The 22,270-nt window shown below is 36.6% G+C and overlaps 1 protein-coding gene across 3 annotated transcripts in view; it reads right to left on the bottom strand.

The window, feature by feature from the left end:
- The window catches only part of LOC133266998 (cadherin-19-like), a 116,059-nt gene that overhangs the window by 21,975 nt on the left and 71,814 nt on the right, over positions 1-22,270 (bottom strand). For all 3 annotated transcript variants that reach the window (XM_061448862.1, XM_061448861.1, XM_061448863.1), the window contains exons 2-7: positions 14,079-14,306; positions 11,268-11,559; positions 4,634-4,753; positions 3,196-3,360; positions 2,233-2,417; positions 1,340-1,593 (exon numbers count right to left, since the gene is read on the bottom strand). In XM_061448862.1, the coding sequence (XP_061304846.1) occupies positions 1,340-1,593; positions 2,233-2,417; positions 3,196-3,360; positions 4,634-4,753; positions 11,268-11,559; positions 14,079-14,276 (1,214 nt within the window). In that variant the 5' untranslated portion in view covers positions 14,277-14,306. The remainder of the gene's footprint in view (positions 1-1,339; positions 1,594-2,232; positions 2,418-3,195; positions 3,361-4,633; positions 4,754-11,267; positions 11,560-14,078; positions 14,307-22,270) is intronic.

Consider the following 22,270-nt stretch of genomic DNA (forward strand, 5'->3'; position numbering starts at 1 on the left):
TGGAATAATGTACAAAGTTCATTTATATAGATTTCTGGCTAAGGGTCAGGATTTAACCTATTGTACTGGTTTTGGATGGGATAGAGTTAATTTTCTTCATAGTAGCTTGGATAAGGCTGTGTTTTTCATTTGTGACAAAACCAGTGTTGATAACACAGGGATGTTTTGATTATTGCTGAGCATTTCTTACACAGTGCCAATGTATTTTCTGTTTCTCATGCCACCCCACCATCAAGCAGGCTAGGTGTGCACAAGAAGCTGGGAAGGGACACAACTGGGACAGCAGACCCCAACTGAACAAAAGGATATCCCTTACTAATGACATCGTGCTCAGCAAAAAAACTGGGAGGGGCTGGGTATTGGCCACCTGATGGTAAGCAGTTGTTTGGGACTTTTTTCTATCACTAGTTTTCCTTGAGGTCTTGTAGCTGTTCTTTTCCCTTTTGTTGTTATCGTTGTTTCTTGTTGTTGCTGTTATTATTATTATTATTAAGCTGTCTTTATCTCAACCTATAAGTTTTCACACTCCTACCCTTATGATTGTCTCCTGCATCCCAGTGTGGGGAGTGAACATGCAGCTGTGCTGTCCTTAGAAGCCTACTGGGGTTAAACCGTGACACCTAGAATAACCTAGACTATCACAATGAAAGCATAGAATCGTAGAATCAGAGAATGGTTAGGGTTGGAAAGGACCTTTAGATCATCTAGTTCCAACTCCCCTGCCATGGGCAGGGACACCTCACACTAAACCATGTCACCCAAGGCCTTGTCCAACCTGGTCTTGAACACTGCCAGGGACGGAGCATTCACGACCTTCCTGGGCAACCTATTCCAGTGCCTCACCACCCTAACAGGAAAGAATTTCCTCCTTATATCCAATCTAAACTTCCCCTATTAAGTTTTAACCCATTACCCCTTGTCCTGTCACTACAGTCTCTAATGAAGAGTCCCTCCCCAGCATCCCTATAGGCCCCCTTCAGATACTGGAAGGCTGCTATGAGGTCTCGATGCAGCCTTTTCTTCTCCAGGCTGAACAGCCACAACTATCTTAGCTTATCTTCATACAGGAGGTGCTCCAGTCCCCTGATCATCCTCGTGGCCCTTCTCTGGACTTGTTCCAACAGTTCCATGTCCTTTTTATGTTGAGGACACCAGAACTATACACAATACTCCAGGTGAGGTCTCACAAGAGCAGAGTAGAGGGGCAGGATCACCTCCTTCAACCTGTTGGTCATGTTCCTTTTGGTGCAGCCTATGAACCAAGGTCAGGAACAGAACTAGCCTTTGAAAATCACAACTGCATTTATGTTTGAGGCCTGTTCATATTTAAGTTGGGTACCTGATTGGGGAATCATCATCATCTGGATCTCTAGCAGTTACAACTCCCACCAGTGAACCACTCGCAGACCCTTCAGCAATCTCCATCACATAATTCTCCATGGTGAAAACTGGAGGTTCATCAGCATCTTCCACATTAATTTTGACAATAGTTTTGTCTTCAAACGGTCCTTCTTTCAGAAAACGGTCATCAATGTACCTGTTTACAACTTTTACTCCAATATTGTATCTCCTCTTACTTTCATAATCCACTCTCTGTTAAGAAAGAAAGAGAGAAATAGAACTGGGTTTTTGTTTCATATTTGAATTAAATACTGTTCAGGAAGTGGTGTGATATTAAAAACAAAAAAGTGCTACCCTTCTTTTGCAAATTTTACAAAAGGAGTTACTACTACGATATTTTTGTTCGGTTAAAACCACTTTAAAATTAAACTGTATTATGCCTTTTTTTTTTTTGCTTTCATATGTAGGCTGGCTTTAATGTTACAGTTAAGCAACACTAAAACAAGTCTTTCTGTAGAATGACACCCCTAAGAAAAACAAAGTTTAACAAAAGGTGTTCGAAGTGGGGAAATATTGTGCACAACTTATTTATAAAGATTTTACAGATGGTGCACAGAAGTACATTTTCTCACAATGGGAATATACTAATGCACAGATAGGAATAACATTAAGGTACTTTGTCACTATTGTATTCAGCAGTAATGAGTCAAAAAAAGTAAACAGAAAGAAAAACATTTTTCTTTTTATTCCGCCAATATCCTAACCAAATCACAAAGGCTGAAGAAACATACAGTAGAATGCAAAAAAATAAACCTGTTTTAAACATCCAGATTGTTTGAGGAGAGTCATTCCACTCTTCAGGGATTTTTTAGAAGGTTTCTGAGATCTTACCTTTTTCAATAAGATGATACCTTCTTGAGTCTTATTGTTAGTAATGATGTCAAAAACATCTGAAATATCTCCTTCAATGGAATAGCTCATGGCTGCATTCTCCCCTATGTCACTGTCTTCTGCGAAGACTTTGCCTACAGTAGTGCCCACAGGAGCCTCTTCAGAGACACTCATATAATAGAGTCCTAAAGAAATAAATACCAGCACAGTTTAGTGAACTGCCATGATTAATATGTGCTGTAGCTATGATGGCCTAAGGATCTCAGAAATTTGGGTAAAGCCAAGACATATTTCACAATGAGAATGGTGAAACATTGGAACAAGTCACCCACAGAGGTGGTAGATGCTCCATCGCTCGAAACACTAAAAGTTGGTCTGGACAAAGCTCTGAGCAACCTGGTGTGGTTGAAAATGTTCCTGTTCACTGAAGATGGCTTGGCATACCTTTAAGGATCATTTCCAACCCAAGGGTTGGAAAGCTGTGATTCTATTCTATGATTTTATGAACCAACAGGATGAAAGAAGAGGGGAGGGCTGCACTTCCCTACTGCGTTTCACTAGTTCTTCCTGATAGCAGAGCTAGCAGAGAAGGTCAACTAATTTGCCAAAAATTTTACAGTATCTGTTGGAAAAGAATGAAGAAAAGGAGAAAAAGAAAGAAGGTGAGGTAAAATAGTACTAAATATCCTGTAGCCCAGATTTTAGGCTTATATAAAGTAAATTGTATGGAAAGCAGTTTAGTAAGTCATTTATCTCCAAAGCCTACTGATAAAAACAGCAGGCCTGAGGTCCTTTGTAATGATAGGTTTCAATTTCTTTTTTGAGCTTTGTATGGAATTCATTCTATTTTTATTTAAATCTATATGCTGAAGTCAAAGCACAGACCTTCCAATGAACTTAACAGAGTTATAGTACGTCTAAATTTCCTCAAGACTTCAACTATTTCAAGTAGCCTATACTCACGCTGTTGAAATTTAGGTGGATTGTCATTGATGTCAGAGAGGTTGATGGTAACAGTGGCTGTTGCTGAAAATGACCCTGCTTGCCCAACCATATCTTTAGCTTGGATGATGACCAAATATTGATCTTTTGTTTCTCTATCCATTTGTGAAGCCATTCTGATGACCCCTAAAATCAAAAAGTATAATATAGCAACAAATAATAGTCCCATTTTTTTCCCAGTATCCGACCATATATTATGGGTATAAAATGCATCATTTGATGCAGTTATTAATTGACATGCACAGTACACTGTCCTAATATTGAGAATTAGTATTCATGGTAACATCTATGATGTATGACAGATACATTCTGCATACTTTGAGACATAGGGAGTAAAACATAACATATATCTCCTCCATCATACATAACCATCTTTCTTCACCAGTGTAATGGTTTAAGCCCAACTGGTAAATCAGAGCCAAGCAGCTGCTTGCTCATTCCCCCCCACCTTCCTTCCCTCACTCCTGGAGGGATGGGAGGAGAATCAGAAGAATGTAACTCCCATGGGTTGAGATAAGAGCAGTCCAGTAACTAAAGTGTAACACAAATCACTACTGCTACCGCCAATAATGATAATGATAAGAGAAATGATAAGGGGAGAAAACACAACCACACACCACCTACCAACCTATACCCACCCTGACCCGAGCAGTCATCTAGCCCTTCTGGGTAACTGCCCCCAGTTTATATAGTGGGCGTGATGTGCTGTGGTATAGAATGCCTCTTAGGCTAGTTTGGGTCAGGTGTCCTGTCTCTGCTTCCTCCCGGCTTCTCCTCCTCCCTGGCAGAGCATTAGACTCAGAAAGTCCTTGGTCAGAGTAAACATTATTTAGGAGCAACAAAAACCATGGGTGTTATCAGTGTTGTTCCCAGGCCAAAAGTCAAAACCACAGCACTGCAGCAGCTACTAAGAAGGAGAAAAATGACTGCTACTGCTTAACCCAGGACAACCAGAAATCAGGATTTTTGGAGGGATGTCACATATTTGTGGTTTCTTTAGCAGGAAAGATAGGAATTATCCTGGGTTCAGCAGGAAGGGGGAGAGTGAGCTAGCGGGTGAGTGGTTCTGGGTTGCCGGCTGGGCTTAAACCACAACAGAATGTCACATAATGACTCATAAAGCTGTTAATCCAGAATTTTTTGTAGGTCCATTTGCTGGATGAGGTACTCAGAGTCCAGCTCATTTCCTTAGCAAGATAATTTTCTAAATAAATTGTTACTTCTTCAGACAGAGAGAATTTCAGAGAAAGAATTGATTTGTTTCTAAATATGCGACCTATACAAAGATGCATAAATGTAAGGTAGTATCAGTTGATGTTTGTGTTGAAATGAAGACATTTTTGCATCCATTTTATGTTATTTTAGTAATGTTTTCAAGTTGCAAGATCATTTTTAGTACCTGTTTTTGGCTCCACAGAGAAATAAGGCTGTCCCTGAATGAGACTGTAAAGTAGACGGGCACTATTCCCATAAGAAGGATCATCACCGTCTGTAGCTGTTACCTGTATAACTGAAGTACCTTAAGGAAAAATAAAATAGATTGTGCTTGTTGTCTTCTTGTATAAATTACAAAATATAAGACTTTTCTTTTTTTAAAAAAAAAGCTTTTAACATACCAGTTATATTACCAAGCAGTCCTGAAAATTTACAGGAGCAAATGGCATGCTCTAAAATTCATCATTAAAAAGGGAAAATAGTTCCTCAGCAGCTATTCTTGTTGCATTCAAATTTTCAATTAAAATATAAATAAATAGCATATGACTTTTCAGCACTGTATGTTGCTTAAAATCCTACATATCTTCTGATATGTGAATGGAGTACAGAAAATTGTTTCTCTTGCCCTTGTATATTCTTCAAAGTATCTTATGGAAATTTCCCATGGAAATAAGAAAACACAGCCACTTTATCACCAGTAGGCCTACTGAAGAAATTAATTGTTAGCAAGCAAAGCAGCCAAGACGTATAACAGGGCTCTGGTAATATTTTTTTTTCTTGAGTCTTTAATGAGCCTGTCCCATTGCAAGAGAGACAGCAGAATCTGTAGTGCAAAACTGCAGCAGAATCAATCTGCAGAACTTGATTCCATCTCTGGCTGGAAGCTGGTTATGTCCTCAATACAAGACTGACAGCAATCTCATGGCAGCATCAATGCCATGAGATTAGAAACATTCACAGTAACATCATTTTGAAAGGTAATCGTTATTTTTGTCTTTTTTCCTCATCTAGGTTCTGCATAAGGATACAAATATCACTTCTTGTAAATAATGGCAGGTAGTCAAGCTACTTTCTAAAACTTTCTGGCATATATTCATACGGTTGCATTTGCTTACTAGTATAGCTGGAGGAGAAAAAAAGAAGAAACTATGATGTGCAAAGAGTTAGACCAGAAACACAAACTCAAGGTTGATACTTATGTCCAGTAAAACAAATATATCATTTCTGAATTTTCCAGCAGTTCCATACTTTTATTTTTAAATAGAAATTAAGAAGGCTTTCTCATATAAGGGTATGTTGAATGAAATATTTTGATTATTTAAAAAAAAATCCGTTGCATTTTCTCTCAGTTTATTCAGCAGCACTTGAAGTGATTCCATAATGCATGTTATCTTCTCTCAGTATAGAGGTAGATGGAAATGTTATCAATTGCCACTGTCTTTTGGAGTTATATGTCCTTCAAAACATACCTACGATACCGAACTTATGACATATAGGCATGCATCAAATATGTGTGCAGATGTTAAATTTAAAATGACAGATTAATATTTAACCAGGGTACATATATGATTCAGAAATAACAGTATTTTTAATAAGACCGAACGGTAAAGGAAATCTTCAACTACAAAACCATTAATTTTGTGTCAGCTACAGTCTATGGAAACTGTTCTAATACAGGAAATTCATCCTGTAAGACAATTGAATATTACTTGAATGCAGTCACTTTGAAAGAAAAAAAAAATGGAGTGCTAGTAAGGAAGGGAGTAATGAATAATAGAAGAAGTACAGTCTGTTATAAATGACTTTTTATACTAAATAAACCCAAGCACCCAGAACTGCGTTTAGAAATTGACCTGTTTACAGCACCATATTTAATAAATCAGGAACAAAATCCAACATATGTAGGACTGCAATGTTATTACAGCTTTTGTACATCTCACTCATTTAAAGGTAGATACATTTTCTGCATGATTTCTAACCATTAGTACAAAATGTTGAATCTAAACCAGCTTTTGCTCCTTCTCTAAGCCTCACGCTACATTTCTGCTTGCCTCTTGACTCTTCCAGAGTATAGCAGGAGGCAGAAGCATGGAATTTGCCTGCTTAGGCTCAGTGAGGTGCAGCTGTTGGATATAATGAAAAGGTAAGCTAGCAAGGGGCACCTGGGAAAGAGGGAGATGACCTGGAGGAAAAGCAATAGCAGATGTCCTATGCTCTCAGGAGGAAGACTATTTCTAAACTGAAGAGGCCATAGACCATATAAAGAGAAGGCATAGTTTTCCCACACATTTTTTTATGACAAAGATTTCATGATCACTCTATGAGACTCTACATTACATATAGACATATAAACTATGTATAGACTAAGCAGAAGAAAAAGGTTATCCTGCATTTGAATATGCTTTTCTTTTTTAATTTTTCACTGCCATGAAGCCTGTTTTTCTTTGTACAGTTAGCCTGCAGAGAAAAAAAAAAGTAAACCATTTACTGGATGAAATCATATTTACCTATGCATTTCTATTTTAGTGATAGAAATTACAATGTGAATGTTACGTAGTCAGAAACTCCAAAAAGCCATTTTTTGTAACTCCATGATTGGACAAGAATAATTGATCAGATACAAACAATATCTTTAAAACAACCAATTAACACAGAATCATCCCACAAACAAATAAACAAAAAAACCCAAATAGCCCCCAAAATCCAACTCTTGTCATTGCAGGCATGACATGATATAATTGACAATTGAACTATGATACAGTTTCACAACATGTATGTGAAAATGGACATCATGGCAGGGGCAAATTAACTGTGTAGGCTTTCAAACATGTGGTTTTGAATATGGGAGTCTGTGTGATGCTGATGTAAAGTTTAGCCCCAAACATGTGGTTTTCTTTATAAGCAATGTCTTGAACTGGATAGCAAACATGCTTACACATTTATTGCTTTTTAGTATCTTGATTTAAGGCAAACTACATTTTGCTGGTTGCTGTATAAGATTTTTCTTTGTATTTCTGAAGCCTTCATTTTACCCTTCTTAGCAAAACATATTAGTGCCAAATATATATTGCAACCCATTGAGTAGACTACAGGGCCCTCATATGGCAAACTGTTATTAATTTTTCTAACTGGAACTTAAAATCTATAAAAACATTAAATACCCATGCATCATTGCATGTGAGTCTTAACTGTTTTGTCAGACATACTGCATTAATACAAGTTTAACAGGTATATCGAAGATACTTAATGTATAATTGTACCAAATGGCTTAGGGAAAAGCACAGGCCTGTGTTATCAGAAGAGTCCATTTGCTGGCACGCTTTTCATTTACTGTGCCACTTGCATATAAAATCTTAATAAAATTTAGTGCTGAACCTAAAAGAGAGACAAGGAAGAAGTAAAATGTATTCTAATCTTTTGGCCTATTTGTGTATTTATATTGATATTTCTGCTTAACTTTAGGCAAATTTGTCTGCATAGATTTTCTGGTTTTTTTTGTGGTTCTCTGAGACAAGTGGCCAGCTGCAAATAATTCTATCTTAGCTTCAGACAAAGTGTTCACTAACAGTGAACTGCTTTCCCAAGTATTGGTCACACTTCCTGAGCATGTTTTCTGTGAGGAAATTGCTAGGAGATTCTAGATCTAGCATCAGTGTGTTGAACTGCTAGAGAGCTCTGAAAAAGACTAAAGTGCAAATCTATTGAACTGTATAATTTAAACTAATTCCAGTCTACATCCCCCATTATGCAAGAGGATATTCTATTTTACTAGGAGAAAAACACTGATACTGATACCATCATGGTACCAATATTGCAAATTTTCACTGGTTACTGTTTCTATATACTGTGAGCTTAAAAATTTCCATGTAAAGATTAATGCTTTAGGATACACACTGAAATGTTTCACCTCAGTCCCTATCCTCTGAAAAGCAGAGTAAGTGAGCACAGAGAAGTCCTCATGGTACCTGGTTCAGCCATTACATGCACTGGAGCTGACCATTATTAAGGTATAAACTGTTATACACCACTCTACTTACATTCTATATGCCAGATATACACAGTAGTACACCAGTAGTGTAGTAGCATTACATGGAAAAGTAGGTAAAAGACCGATCTCTGAAATAGCTATAATATTAGTGCTGGACAGGTAAAACGTAGGAGAAGCAGTGTAGAAAATATATCAAGATCCATAGCACTGACTTAGATTCACATACCATACACCGGATGATTGCAAATCTTAGTGTTTACTATTTCAGGTAGTCTGTGTCTGAGAGAGGAGGCACACAGGGATCTTATGTTATTTTTCACCTATATTGACCAATGTAATGTGGTGTTACTTCAGATTTTTTTAATTCTTTTTTTCAATATGCTCATCCTTAAGATAGGAGCTCATCATTAAGACAGAAAGGTAACATAGAAAGAACACTTAAGTCAATTTTTTGTATACTTTTATGGACGGTTACAGAAACTGTGAGTTTAAATAAAGTTAAGTTATCAGCTATTTTAAAACCACTTTTATAAGAGACCAAGTGCTTCATAAAAAACATTTTGCAACAAAGGGAAAAAAAAAAGGAAAAAGAGCATTGTCAAAGTCTTAAATTTGTGTGATACCAGATACAAATACACACATAATTCTAGACAATGAACTATGCCCATTATTATTGCAATCACATTTGAAATAAACCCCAAAGGACAAAAGTCTTTGATAAGGCACCTATTCTCTTATCTGCACGCCTGCATGAATGACCAAGATGGAAAGGCTAGAGGTACCCTCTGAAGAACCATCTGATTATGTCAAGAAAAAGTAATTTGACAAAAACCTCAGTGTAAAAGTCTGTAGAAAAAATAAGTCTGCATGGGAGAAAATGGCATAAAAAATGGCAATCATACACCCAAAAATGATTTCCCTGGTAGAAGGCTGTATAAGCAGGATGTCTAAGGAATAAATTGATTAAGTGGATATCTTTTGTAGCTGGTAGTGAATTTCCTGGCAGAAATTAGGATACTAACCCCACTTTTGATTAAACCCCAAGCATGAATATCCTCTTCCTGCAACTCCTGTCCATTCTGGCAAAAGACAAAGTTTACAGCTCCCTGTGAAAGATTGACTGAATCTGCCCTAAAAGTTGAATGGGTAATGCTGAATGAAAAATAGTTTTTATTACATTTAATGATCACTGATGTTATTACGTTAATGACCTCATTATTTCATAGCTCTTTAAGTAGCACAATATTTGAATTTTTTTCAATATTATTTGTAAAAGAAATAACCCAAAGAAAGAGAGACATAAATTTAAAACATTACTGGAATAGTTTCTCTAAGGCTTAAAGAATCCTTTGATTTTTTACAATATTTTTTCAAATTTATCTTAATAACAGATACATTTCTTTGATTAAAAAAAAATATTTGATGATAGCAGTATCTCTGGCATACCTTTTTATGTCAGCTGCATTCATACTTCTTTTTTTAAAGATTTATCTGTATGTCATAGACATTATATGACAGGCATATCTGTATGCTATAGACATTTGACAGGCTGAGAAAGTTGGGGTTGCTCAGACTGGAGAAAAGAAGGCTGCATGCAGGCCTCATAGCAGCCTTCCAGTACCTGAAGGGGGCCTATAAGGGTGCTGGGCTGGGACTCTTCATTAGGGATTGTAGTGATAGGACAAGGGGTAATGGTTTCAAACTTAATCAGGGGAAGTTTAGGTCAGATATAAGGAAGAAGTTCTTTACTGTGAGGGTGGTGAGGCACTGGAATGGGTTGCTCAAAGAAGTGGTAAATTCTCTGTCTCTGGCAGTGTTCAAGGCCAGGTTGGACAGAGCCTTGGGTGACATGGTCTAGTGTGAGGTGTCCCTGCCCATGGCAGGGGGGTTGGAACTAGATGATCTTAAGGCCCTTTCCAACCCTAACTATTCTATGATTATGTATGCATATGAGTATGTACACATATATGTGTATATATATTTTTTTTCAGATGTTTATTTGCTTCATATTTATTGTATTGAGTTTCCACATACATGACAGATCATTGTACATATCTGTTTGATCATGCGGAGGTGGGAAAGAAGTGTTGGGATTAAGTTATTCCTCTTGACAAGAAAAATTATAATTCATGTGCTTAGGAAATCAGAAGTGAAGCTGACTGATGGGAAAGAGGCTTGACAGTTTAAATAGGTAAGCATCACATATGATGTAAGGATGGTCATGACATCAGCCCCATATCAGCTCCATACCATTCATGTTCTGAACACATTACTTATAAGAAAGGAACTATCTCCCTCTTTGGGTGGGGGGAAAACAGAAAATTGTGAGTGCCTGTCATGTGATTGTGATTCTTTTGCAATTACAGTACAATATGATTTATACTACAGAGGGTAGTTTCCAGCCCTAACTATCCTATGATTCTATGAAATAGGTCAGTCCCATGTCTCCTCTAGAGGATCAACTGGCTATAGTACTCTACCTATTTCAAATTGCAATATTATAGTTTTAAATGTGTACCCATTTCAAGACTAAATTACTGATGAGAAAGACATCTATCTATTGTCAATCCAAGCATGTATCCAAGCAGATTTTTTAAAAGGACTTGAATATATGTGGATATCTAAATATTTGAAAGCCAGGATATTAAACAGAGGTGTGTACAACCTTCAGTTTAAACATATGCCTTTGAAAATTTCCAACCTTATAAAATAGTGTGTTTTCTTCTTACTGAAAGGCAGTCTATAAAATACGTTATTAAATGTTTATATCAATATAGCTATCTGGAAAAAAAGTCAGCAATTAAAGAGTTTGGTTCACACCATGCAGTACCTTCAGGTGACATCTCTGGAACAGTAGCCATGTAAGGTCCACCCAAGAACTGTGGTTCATGATCATTGACATCTCGAACCTTGATAATAAATTCTGAATCAGGTTCAACAGGAAGCTGAGTGCTCGTGTTAATTGCTTGTGCTCTTAGAGCGTAGAAGGGCTTCTTTTCTCTATCCAGCTTTTGTGTCACGTAAATTTTGCCGTTATCTTCATCAATGATAAAAATGCTTCCAGCTCCCTCCCCAGTCAAAGTGTATTTTATTTTGCCATCCTGCTCTAAATTTGATTGCACCTGCAAATACAAACCAGAAAAGTTTAGCCACATTTTGGGAGGTGCAAAGTTTTGGAATTTGCATTGTAAGGGTTTTTTTTATTTTGTTCTACAATGAGTGCTGTCACTACTGAGCTAATTTAAAAGAGGGTACTGTGACATTTTCTTCCAGTCAGGGCTCAGTTTTAAAGTTTTTCTATAATAAACATATAATTCTCTGGTAAACCTGAAAAAAAGTTGCTTCAGCCGCTTTGAATTGAAGGGAATGAATGTAAGTGCCTACTTTACTTTGTTTCTTCATTAGGTCTCATAAACTTCTGCTGAAAAAGATAAGGTCATTAAGCATTATCTAAATTTTTTATTATTACAAATGACAAGGTACTTTGTGAGTTTTGTATATATTTTTTGTACTCAGCAATACTAAGTGTAAATATGAAAGGCAGCTCTATTTCTGTTGAAATATTAAAGAGATGAAATGCTATTGTGGTATAAGCCTATATTATTTATTTTGAAATAAAATGATAGACATTTTCCATTTCCCTCCAGGAATATCTGCATCCTCTGTTGTCTTGCTAAGATGAACTTTATGATGATGATTCCTCTGATGAAGTTGAGCCCTGGAGATCACTGTGGTCCAGTTTCATTTGTTCATGACAACAAACCAGTTCTGTTCATATTAACAATATGCAACTGCTTTTTAAATACCAATAACTTAATTTCTCAGGATTTAGAACTATTTAAAATATGAACAACTTAAAGTGAAATGTTTTGTAATTAAGTAGTTGTGCAAAATATGGGGCAGGTCTGGCCCTTTGTGAGCGATCTGGCTAAATTCATTTTAACACCACGCAAATTGAGTATCTGGCTAGGGGGCACCACAGATTTTTTTTGATCCATAATCTTGGTTTCCTTTTCATGAACCCCAGGGCATGGGAAAGGTGGTGTATATCTAGATCTTTAACCAGAGATGGGGTTCAGATGTGATCACAGAGTGCACCAAACCTTTAGAGAAGTGTGCATCGCACTGCCTTTTTAGACATAACCTGTGTTGAACCACTTCATGTAGCATCATTTACCCCAAATATATTTTCATGCCCCTGATCATGTTAAATGAGAGGTCTTTTACAAATGATATTTGTTAAGAAAGCATAGTTAAGATCCTGAGCTTACCTGTTTTATTAACCTGGACAGAAAAGAATTCATGGTCTTTTTGTTGTAGATGAGAAGTGGGAATAGTGACTTAAAAATAGATTGTCTACCTTTTCATTTTCTTTGATGTTGTCTCCTTCAGGGCCTTATTTATTAAAAATTTGTGTGTTAATTATAAATTATAATTTTATTTACCAAAAGAAAATCATAATCTCAATAAAAAGGCACAAAAACATATGTCTGATTGGACAGTGCTTAGACTGAAATAAATTAACTATACTCTTCAATAAAAAATCCCTATAATTTACTTGTGAGAAATATAAAGGAGAGATTATGAATTTTTTCTAAAGCTTTGTGAAAATATAGGACAGTTATGAAATTTCTTTACAAGAAACTGTTTTCAAGCTATGGAAAAGTAATAATTATTAAAAAAATCAGTATGTCTACACTTCCTTTTAGTAAGTGAGACATCACACTTCTATAGTAGTTACTTCCAAGGAGCAGTGAAAGAGTAATTAATGAATTTTGAACACTTCACCCTTTGGGCCCAATTTAATCTTAGTGCTAGTTAATTGGCAGTTAAGCTTATTTAGGTTCATTCATCTAGAAATTGCCTTAAAGAAAAGGAAACTAGATCTCAAGATTACAATTATTTCTAGCATAGAAAAAAAGTATTTAATAATAATAATAATTATCAGCAGAGAGAGAAGAAAGTGGTAGATAAAGCCTATCTTAAGACAATTAAGGCAATTATCTTAAAGCACATTTTTAAAGGAGAGTGAAAAATAATTGCTCCTTGTGCTAAATTTACATTAATCTAATGAACCACGCCACTTCCTGTAGTTTCTCAGTGGTAAAAGGATTTAGTATTAATCTGCTTCATTAAAAATTAATGAGGGGTAAATCAACTGCTACTTTAATGTAATATAAAATCATGCTAAATACTGTTTGTAAACTACACTACGCTCAGTATGACTGCTTTGATGCCCTGCTAAAAATAGCACAAGGAAATTGCCAGATGTTGATAAGTCCTTAACCTTCATTCAGAAAACAGAAAAGAATTTTTTATCTTGATACCTTCATCTGCTGTATATGGAGACAGCTTTAGTAACAGAGTGAATGTGGAGTTTTCTTGACAGCAGACGTAGGTGAAGGAAGGTCCTTGGTACTGCCACAACCTCAAGCTCTTGGAGGTCTCTGACCCTAAGTTAGGTCACAGTAAAGGAGAGATGTGCTGACCAATTGCAGCTCCCAAAGCTTCAATTTTTGCTTTTTTTTTTTGATATTGACAGGTTGCTGGAGATGCTTGGTCTTCCAAGTCAAGGTAACAAGCTGCTAATCAGCACGTTAAATCTAACCTTGTACCATCCTTGAATCATTGTTTATCATACCTGTCCAACATACACGGGCACCACTGAAGTCTGTTCCTCAGTTGCGAAAAGTGGCTCCCGCACCCAGCCACGTTTCACTCTTCGAACTGCTGTGAAAGACTGATATGTGTTTTGAGCCAAGCAGTTCTGCATGCTTGGAGAGCAAGGCCAAAGTTGAACCAGCATCAGTGTGAGAGATAGATATTCAGAGAAATTCATTCTGAACTCTTTTTTTCAATCAATCTTCATCTGTGGAAGAGGGAAAAAAAAGAAAATAAATCTTGATAAAGCATGACTTCTCTCTTTCCACTTTTACATGTTGACTCTGTGCAAATGTAAGAGATGACTTGCAGTGTGAAAAACCTCTTCCTCTCCCTAAAAGGAAAGAGCCGAAACAAAGTCTGCTTCTGATTAAAATAGAGATTCTCTTAGAGACTCTGGCATGAAAGTCAAGTGTTTCAACTGTCTGTTATGAATATCCCACACAGGGATATGCAAAAAAGGAAAATCATTCTTCAATTAATTTATCTTCCAAATTAAGCGGGGTAATTGTATTGTGTAGCGCAAGAATAATTTGATTGAAATAATTGTATGTTTCTGCTTAGACAGGGCTCATTTTGAGCTGCAGTAACAGAACTGCCTGAAGGGTGAACATCTAGCCTTAGTGGCCGTTATGACTGACAGCTGAAACAGAGCAGTGCAGATAATTTTTTAACCTCTTCTTTCCTTCTTTCCCAACTCAGAAAATGCCTTCAAAAATGCCAAAAAGGCTGTAGGGTACCATGAGAAGCAGCAAAAATTTGCAACTTTCTCCTCCTGATCAACAGAAATTTCCATCACCTATGACATCCTTGTTTTCAATTAAACAGGCAAAGGGTAAATGCATCTTGAAAGCTGTAGGTTTCTGAAGCTAGTTTCTTTCAGAAAAATGAAGGCTTTGCACAAACTATATGCTATTATTGACTTTTAAGAGATTTTTGGTATAATAAATGAAATTCTGAATTTTAAATCAAGTGCAGTTCTCAGGTAAGAACAGCCATCTTCTGAGGTAAAAAGGAAAATTATGAAAATCATTACCACACACAGTTCTTAAACCTTACCTGGCAATGATATTAGCCATTCTCTTCAAGGCTTTAGTCTTTTCCTATGCTAGAGAAGCCTGGCTTATGAATTTATCACATGCCAATCTGTCTGTATAGCATACTGCAAAAATATTTGGCTGCATTTACTTTAGGCCTGAAAAATCCATAATCCTTTTACATGTACAGGATAAAGTATAAATATATGCATTTTAAGATCATTACTTAAATAATAGTGTTTGTTGTGGTTTGACTGCCGTAGCTGAACCTAGAATAATGTTATGAACATCAATCCTTATTCAAAGGGAAACTTCAAAATTGTTTAAAATGACAGGCCATATAGACAACAGTTTCTTTCCTTCTGTCAATTTTACATGATGTTGAACATTATTCTGTTAAAACCTAATCTGCATATGTATATTTACTAAGAAAAAGAGAAAAGAGTTCTAACTGTAAGGCACATAGAATTGTAGGTATGAAAGTGCATGTTCCAATTTCTTAACATTTTCTAGTTTTCAACTGTAAAGCTGTATCTGTGCAAGATGAGACTTGAATTGAGTGAATATGACTTGGGTACTCTCTTGTTTCAATTTTCTGTGGAAAATTGCTAATTTTCCTAAAGCTGCAAGACAAGGCCAGCTAAGCTCAACTTGGCTCTCAAATAAAGCTTGAGTGAGGTTTAAAAGGCCTAAAGGCTTTGGAGAGTCTCCCTGTACAACAGGTGCGTGTAACACTCTGCAGTAATTTACATAGAAACTAATCTTGAAAATCAAGATTCATTTTCTTGCAGTACATACCAAAGGACAGACAACTCAAACATCAAAAACTGTATAGTCAAAGACACCTTTCTGAGGAATTGTAAAGAAATTTGTTTCAATCAGTACTTAAATGAGGAGACAGGCGTTCACTCTGGGTGATAACAAATGCTTCTGGCTACCATTAGCTGGTGTTTTGCCCACTTGCTCTCACACTGCCCACTTTGATCAATAAAATTCCAGGCTTGCCAGCCAGTGTTTCATGCAGAGTGAATGCCAAACAGACACTCATTATCAAACTCATCTCACAGACACTGTGTATACCTATCAACACAGTGAGCGTACAAATACGGCTACGCTGGTCTACCACTGGACACCTTTTAGCAATGCACTCAGCAAAGACCAGCTGAGCATAATTAATATTTCAGTCTGTTTCAGTGCTTTCTCTTTACTAATTTATGTTAATAGCCTATGTTGCATGGATTCGAGACTTGCATCTCAGACAAATTGAGGGGATGGGGGAATAAACATGCTTAGATTTTTACATGTTGCACACTGTTATGTGTATAAAAAGACTGAAACTTGAAATACAGGTTATTGTAAAGAAACGTAAAGCTATGCACTGGAATTGACAGTTATGTGTTTCTGGTTTTCTCTTCTTTATCAGACATATTCAACTTGCCTTTATTTTCAGGACTTTTTAAAGCATATTTACTTCCAATATCTTCCTACTTATTTGGTGTTAAGACACTACCTCCTGCTTCTAGCCAGCACATGTTACCATTCTTTATGAAACCAATTGCTTTCTTGTGAAACAATCACCTTATTTCTATTCCACAAACTGCAACTCATTATCAGAATTAACTCTCACAAAACATCCAGAAACTAATTTCTTATTCCCTCCTCTGTATTTAGTCTTGCCTTAAAATATCTAAATTTAAGTGTTACCTAAAGGGAAACAAAGTGTTCACAGTGTTTAAAGTGACTCTGTGATGAGACTGCTGCCTATCACAGTGACTAGTATTGTCTTGTTATTCCCTTGTACACTTGTCATTTCCTGTCCATTAGCTATCTCTTGTTTTAAACATTCATCAGTTGTCTCTTGTTTTACCCGCGATTTCTAAGATCTTTGTAAATGAAATGACCTTGTACTCTGCATTATAATACACAGCAGAAGGAGGATTAATAAAAGCACAGAGCTTTTAGGTGCTACAGTAATATGTATGCACAAACAGATAAATTTTTCATAGAATAATTTCTGATTGAAAAAAAAAAGACAAATGCATTTTCAAAGATGAGCAAATGAACTACCAGTAATAATTTGCTAGGGGAACAAGAGAAATGGGGACCACTGTTCTGCTCCTGTCCTATTATTCAGGAAGTACATCTCCAATCTCTCTCACTTGCATTGGATTGCATTAATAAAGACTGATACATAGAACAGAGTAATAAGAATATCAATTGTACTTATAATAAGCAGGCCACACCTTTTAAAACAGTGTCTTCATTTTATACCCAATGTAAATCACAAGTTCCCTGTAGACTAGGTGCAGATTTACCTTCTGGTTTGCTCTAGAACCATCATTAAATGGCAACCTGTTGCCATTTGAAACTGGATATTAGTTTTAGGCAGGGTGGTAGTCTGACTTTGTTCTGAATTACCTCTGTTTTGATGATAATAATTTATTTAAATTATGACTGTGTCATTACATCACAAAATAATACCTGTTACTCCTTAACACTGCAAGAATAACGATAGAAAGAATAAGAGGCTTAAAAAATAGAATCTTTGGGATATAATGAAGTTATATATTTTCTGGAGGAGAGGGGAGGGAGAAGACTAAGGGCAGACAAAACACCCTTCTCATTAAAAATGATAAACAACAGATTACAGTGAAGGTGAAGATAAATTCTGTTCCAGTTCTGTTACCTGAAGAATAAGGAAAAAAAACAGCTTAGTTTTGTAACAAAACCCCCATGATCTAAGTAAAGTCTTTAATTATAAGGCAACAAAACCCTGGAGCATGGTGACAAGGGATGTGGTAGATACTCCTTAACTAGACACCATTAAGACCATCTAGCATATGTGTTTGATCCAACTTTGCAGCAGGGATTTGAAACAGTCACTCTAGCGAAAAACAAATCTCTCTGTCCTTGAAAGTATTGATGAGAGTCAAAAATGTCAGACTGAAAGACATTCCTTTTGAGGAACTTGGTGTTGTCATTTCTTGTTTTAATATCATAAAGCAAGCAACAACAAAGTGAGAAAATTCATGTAAGCCAATCTAATTAATACGGAGCTTCTGAAACATATTTCTTATCTCAAGAAGCCTAACTTGATGCTGTTTCAGTTACAAGCTCTGTTTTGTGCATTGGTGTTATTAAGACTATAGTTAAATTTGTCTTCCTTGTATGTCACTAATTTTCATTTAATAGAATAAAGAAGAAAGGCTATTTGTAACTAATGTCTACAAATTACTGCATTAGACAAAGCTTGGATGGGTAGAAACCTTCACAATTTCAACAATATATCTGTTTGTACAATGTTTATTTTATATGGCAGATTACTAATAAACCTACTGTATTATACTGTTGTAGCTCTTTTTTCTTTTCAGAAAAGACTGTACCTGGACTGATTTTCATTGACAAATTTAGGTTTCACACAATATGGTAGACATCTAGGCTTTAATACTTCTAGAAGTGCCAAAGAATTATTCATGTACGTATCAACTAGTTTAATAAATACATAATGGGTTTTGACTTTTTTTTTTTAATAATCTGTGTAGAAGAATGATAAAGTCTTCCAGAGTATGTGAAGTAGTGGACAAAATCCTGTTCTTGTTGCTTTTTACCATTGCTGAATTTTGCATAGAGGAAGAGCATATTTTTTTTCAGACTTGGTGTGTTAGAAACCCTTTGTTACTATTTTCAGTGATTTTTTTACTTATATTTGGTCTTTTGCAATAACTGCCAAAATATTTTTTTTTTGTGTAAGTTTTCCATTCTTAATGTTTTTTGAGTATTTTATTTGGAGACACCACAAAAAGGCATACTAAACCTCTAAGGAATATGTATGGCATATTTAGTTCCAACTCTGCTGGATTTGATCTCTGGTTCCATTGATAACTGGCATCACAGACTGGTACAGAAGAAGTCACTACTATGATGGCAGTGTTTAACTGAGTTGATTAAAAGAAACAGTAGGAAGAAAAGACAAAGTTTCAAGAATTTATTTTGCTATTCAAACTTCATTTTTTACTGAATATCACAGTTGTCATGCATACATTCATACACATACATATTGAGTGATTGAGTGATTGAGTGATTGTAATTTGTGAATGGTTAAATTTGATGTCAGTCCTGCTGTAGCTCAGCTCACCTTTTATGTGCCTCTCAGCTTATGTTTATCTGCCCGATTTATTTACAATTAGTTTAGTGTTTAATATTGCTTTAGTTTTAGTCATTATTTCTATTGAATCTATTTTAATTTAGGATTTTGTTTTTACTTTGTTGTCTTTCACACACTTTATTTTTAATAAATTTGGACTGCTATATCTAATAACTATGCTGAATTTAATTATACTGTGGCTATCAGAATTAACATCTACAATGTAATAACTTCAGTCAATTAATTAGAGCTATATTAACAATGGTTTTGCTAGTCTGTTGAACAAATAGCTATTATAAAGGCTCTTACTTAACCTTGAGAAGTATCTTCTTAACACGTCTTGATGTGACATTTGATCAAATTATACTGACCAGTAGTATATATTAACACAGTACAGCTGCACATGTCTGTACTCATCACCCAGCACTTCACTTGCATGAAGAGCAATTACTTGGATGTTATGAATGTGTGTCCTGGGTTCAGCAGTCATTTTTTCTCCTTCTTGGTAACTGGTGCAGCACTGCGTTTTTGACTTTTGGCCTGGGAACAACGCTGATAACACCAATGTTTTTAGTTACTGCTCAAACGTTTGGTCTGGCCAAGGACTTTCTGAGCCTCATGCTCTGCCAGGGAGGAGGGGAAGCCAGGAGGAAGCAGAGACAGGACACCTGACCCAAACTGACCAAAGAGGTATTTCATACCACAGCACGTCATGCCCAGGATGTAACGGAGAGTTACCTGGAAGGGCTAGGACTGTGGGGTTGGAGGAGATATCAGTCGGTGCTGGTGGGGCCGGGTTATCAGTCGGTGGGTGGTGACGTGTTGTATTCTCTTCCCTTGTTATTTCCTTTATCATTATTATTAGTGGTGGTAGCAGTATTGATTTGTGTTATACCTTAGTTACTAAACTGTTCTTATCTCAACCTGTGGGAGTTGCATTCTTTTGATTCTCCTCCCCATCCTTCCAGGAGCAGAGGGAGGGCAAAAAGGGTGGGGGGGAGTGAGAGAGCGACTGCGTGATTTATAGCTGACTTTGTTTAAACCACGACAATGTGATATAAATTTCACTTCATTCTAATTGGTACATTATTTTCTTCATTTTGTAAATATGCTATTGTGCCATTAGGGAAGGCCTCAAACTGTTACAATGAACTTTCAGAGTAATTGTCTGTCAGTTACACATGGACAAAAATAGCTTTAGAGAAATTAATTTGAGAGCTGATCAGTGCTTTTAAGTCAGGATTTTAATCAGTGTAGACCTCACTGACTAGAAATCCTGTCATTCCTATGGTTTTATGAGGGTTTGGTGATCATATTTCCAGGTAGCATATTAATACATATTATCTGACTCCAGTATTTTACTAGAATATCTGTGGCACTGTAGAAAAACCCCAGGTGCCATTTCAGATGAAGAAAAAAGCCTAGTCTTCAAAGAATGAAAAGCAGTAGCCAGAAGTTCGTCCATACTAGGTACTAGAGTATCAAAGTGCAATATGTATTTCTTCAAATCTTATATTTTCCATTAAAAACCTATGGGAACTGAAGAGAAAGGCAAGACATTTGTTTTAAATGAGAAGAAAGGGAACAAAGTGAACAATGAGGTTTCTTGCCTACAAACCAAAGTACAAAGTGTAGGGGATAGGTGACATATTCTGTTTCACAACCTCTGGTATCTTTGGTGGTTCTTATTCCCTTAGTGGAGTTATATTAATCCCAAAAAGACATGAGTAAACCAACATAAAGTTAGCCTTTTTCTGAGTTAAAGCCAGTGACAATTGGTGCTACTCTGTACTGTTTGAACTTTCTTGTATAAACCTGGCTGTGCAATACCTATTTCCTAATGGATGTGAGCATACAAGATGTGATAGCCAGTTTCTTGCTTTTTTCAACCCTATTCTATCAGTATTTTTAGAACTGAGCAACTTGTTTCCTGATCTGTGGTTTGCTGCAGGTGTATATATTTGGGCCCAACTCAATATTTCTGGTCTGGTTTAACATTCCTGTGCTTAACTTCCCTTGGGTGAATGCCGCCACTGCTGTGGCTCTGTGGACAAAGATTCTTATGATTTTGGAAATCATTATTTCACTTTATGCTATACAAAGAGCTGCAAGCAGCCACAAACACTTCAGTCATGACTGTTGCAGAAAGAGATCCAAATCTTCTCATTGCAATTTCTTTCAACTCTTTTAAAACAGTCTTGTAAAGATGACTGAACACATCTATAAAGACTACCAGTACAAGGAAAGAGTCACCCACACCATTGTCATTAGGAGAATTGTGTGTGTGCTTAAGGATAAACCTCTGGTAGGTGGGACTCCACCAGGCTGTTTTCATTCTGCAGAGGTGACCTTTTGGAGTGCCAGTTAGGGTAAAAACTGTATATGGATGGAGCCAAAAGCTATCTGGTATTAGAATCGTAGAATAGTTAAGGTTGGAAAGGACCTTAAGATCATCTAGTTCCAACCCTCTGCCATGGGCAGGGACACCTCACACTAAACAATGTCACCCAAGGCTCTGTCCAACCTGGCCTTGAACACCGCCAGGGATGGAGCATTCACAACTCCCCCGGGCAACCCATTCCAGTGCCTCACCACCCTTACAGTAAAGAACTTCTCCTTGTATCCTATCTAAACTTCCCCTGTTTAAGTTTTAACACATTACCCCTTGTCTTATCACTACAGTCCCTAATGAACTGTCCTTCCCTCCAGCATATCAACTGAACCACACAACTCGGTGTCATCGGCAAACTTGCTGAAGGCACACTCAATCCCACTGTCCATGTCACTGACAAAGATGTTGAACAAGACTGGTCCCAACACCGATCCTTGAGGGATGCCACTCATTACTGGTCTCCAACTGGACATTGAGCCATTCACCACAACTCTTTGTGTGGCCATCCAGCCAGTTCTTTATCCACTGAGTGGTCTTCCTATCAAATTGATGTCTCTCCAATTTAGAGACAAGGATGTTGTGTGGGACAGTGTCGAATG

Source organism: Pezoporus flaviventris, unplaced genomic scaffold, assembly GCF_033815535.1.
Source record: "Pezoporus flaviventris isolate CSIRO_AGI_PZ_B2104156 unplaced genomic scaffold, CSIRO_AGI_Pfla_v1 ptg000007l, whole genome shotgun sequence".
NCBI classification, from domain to species: Eukaryota; Metazoa; Chordata; class Aves; order Psittaciformes; family Psittacidae; genus Pezoporus; species Pezoporus flaviventris.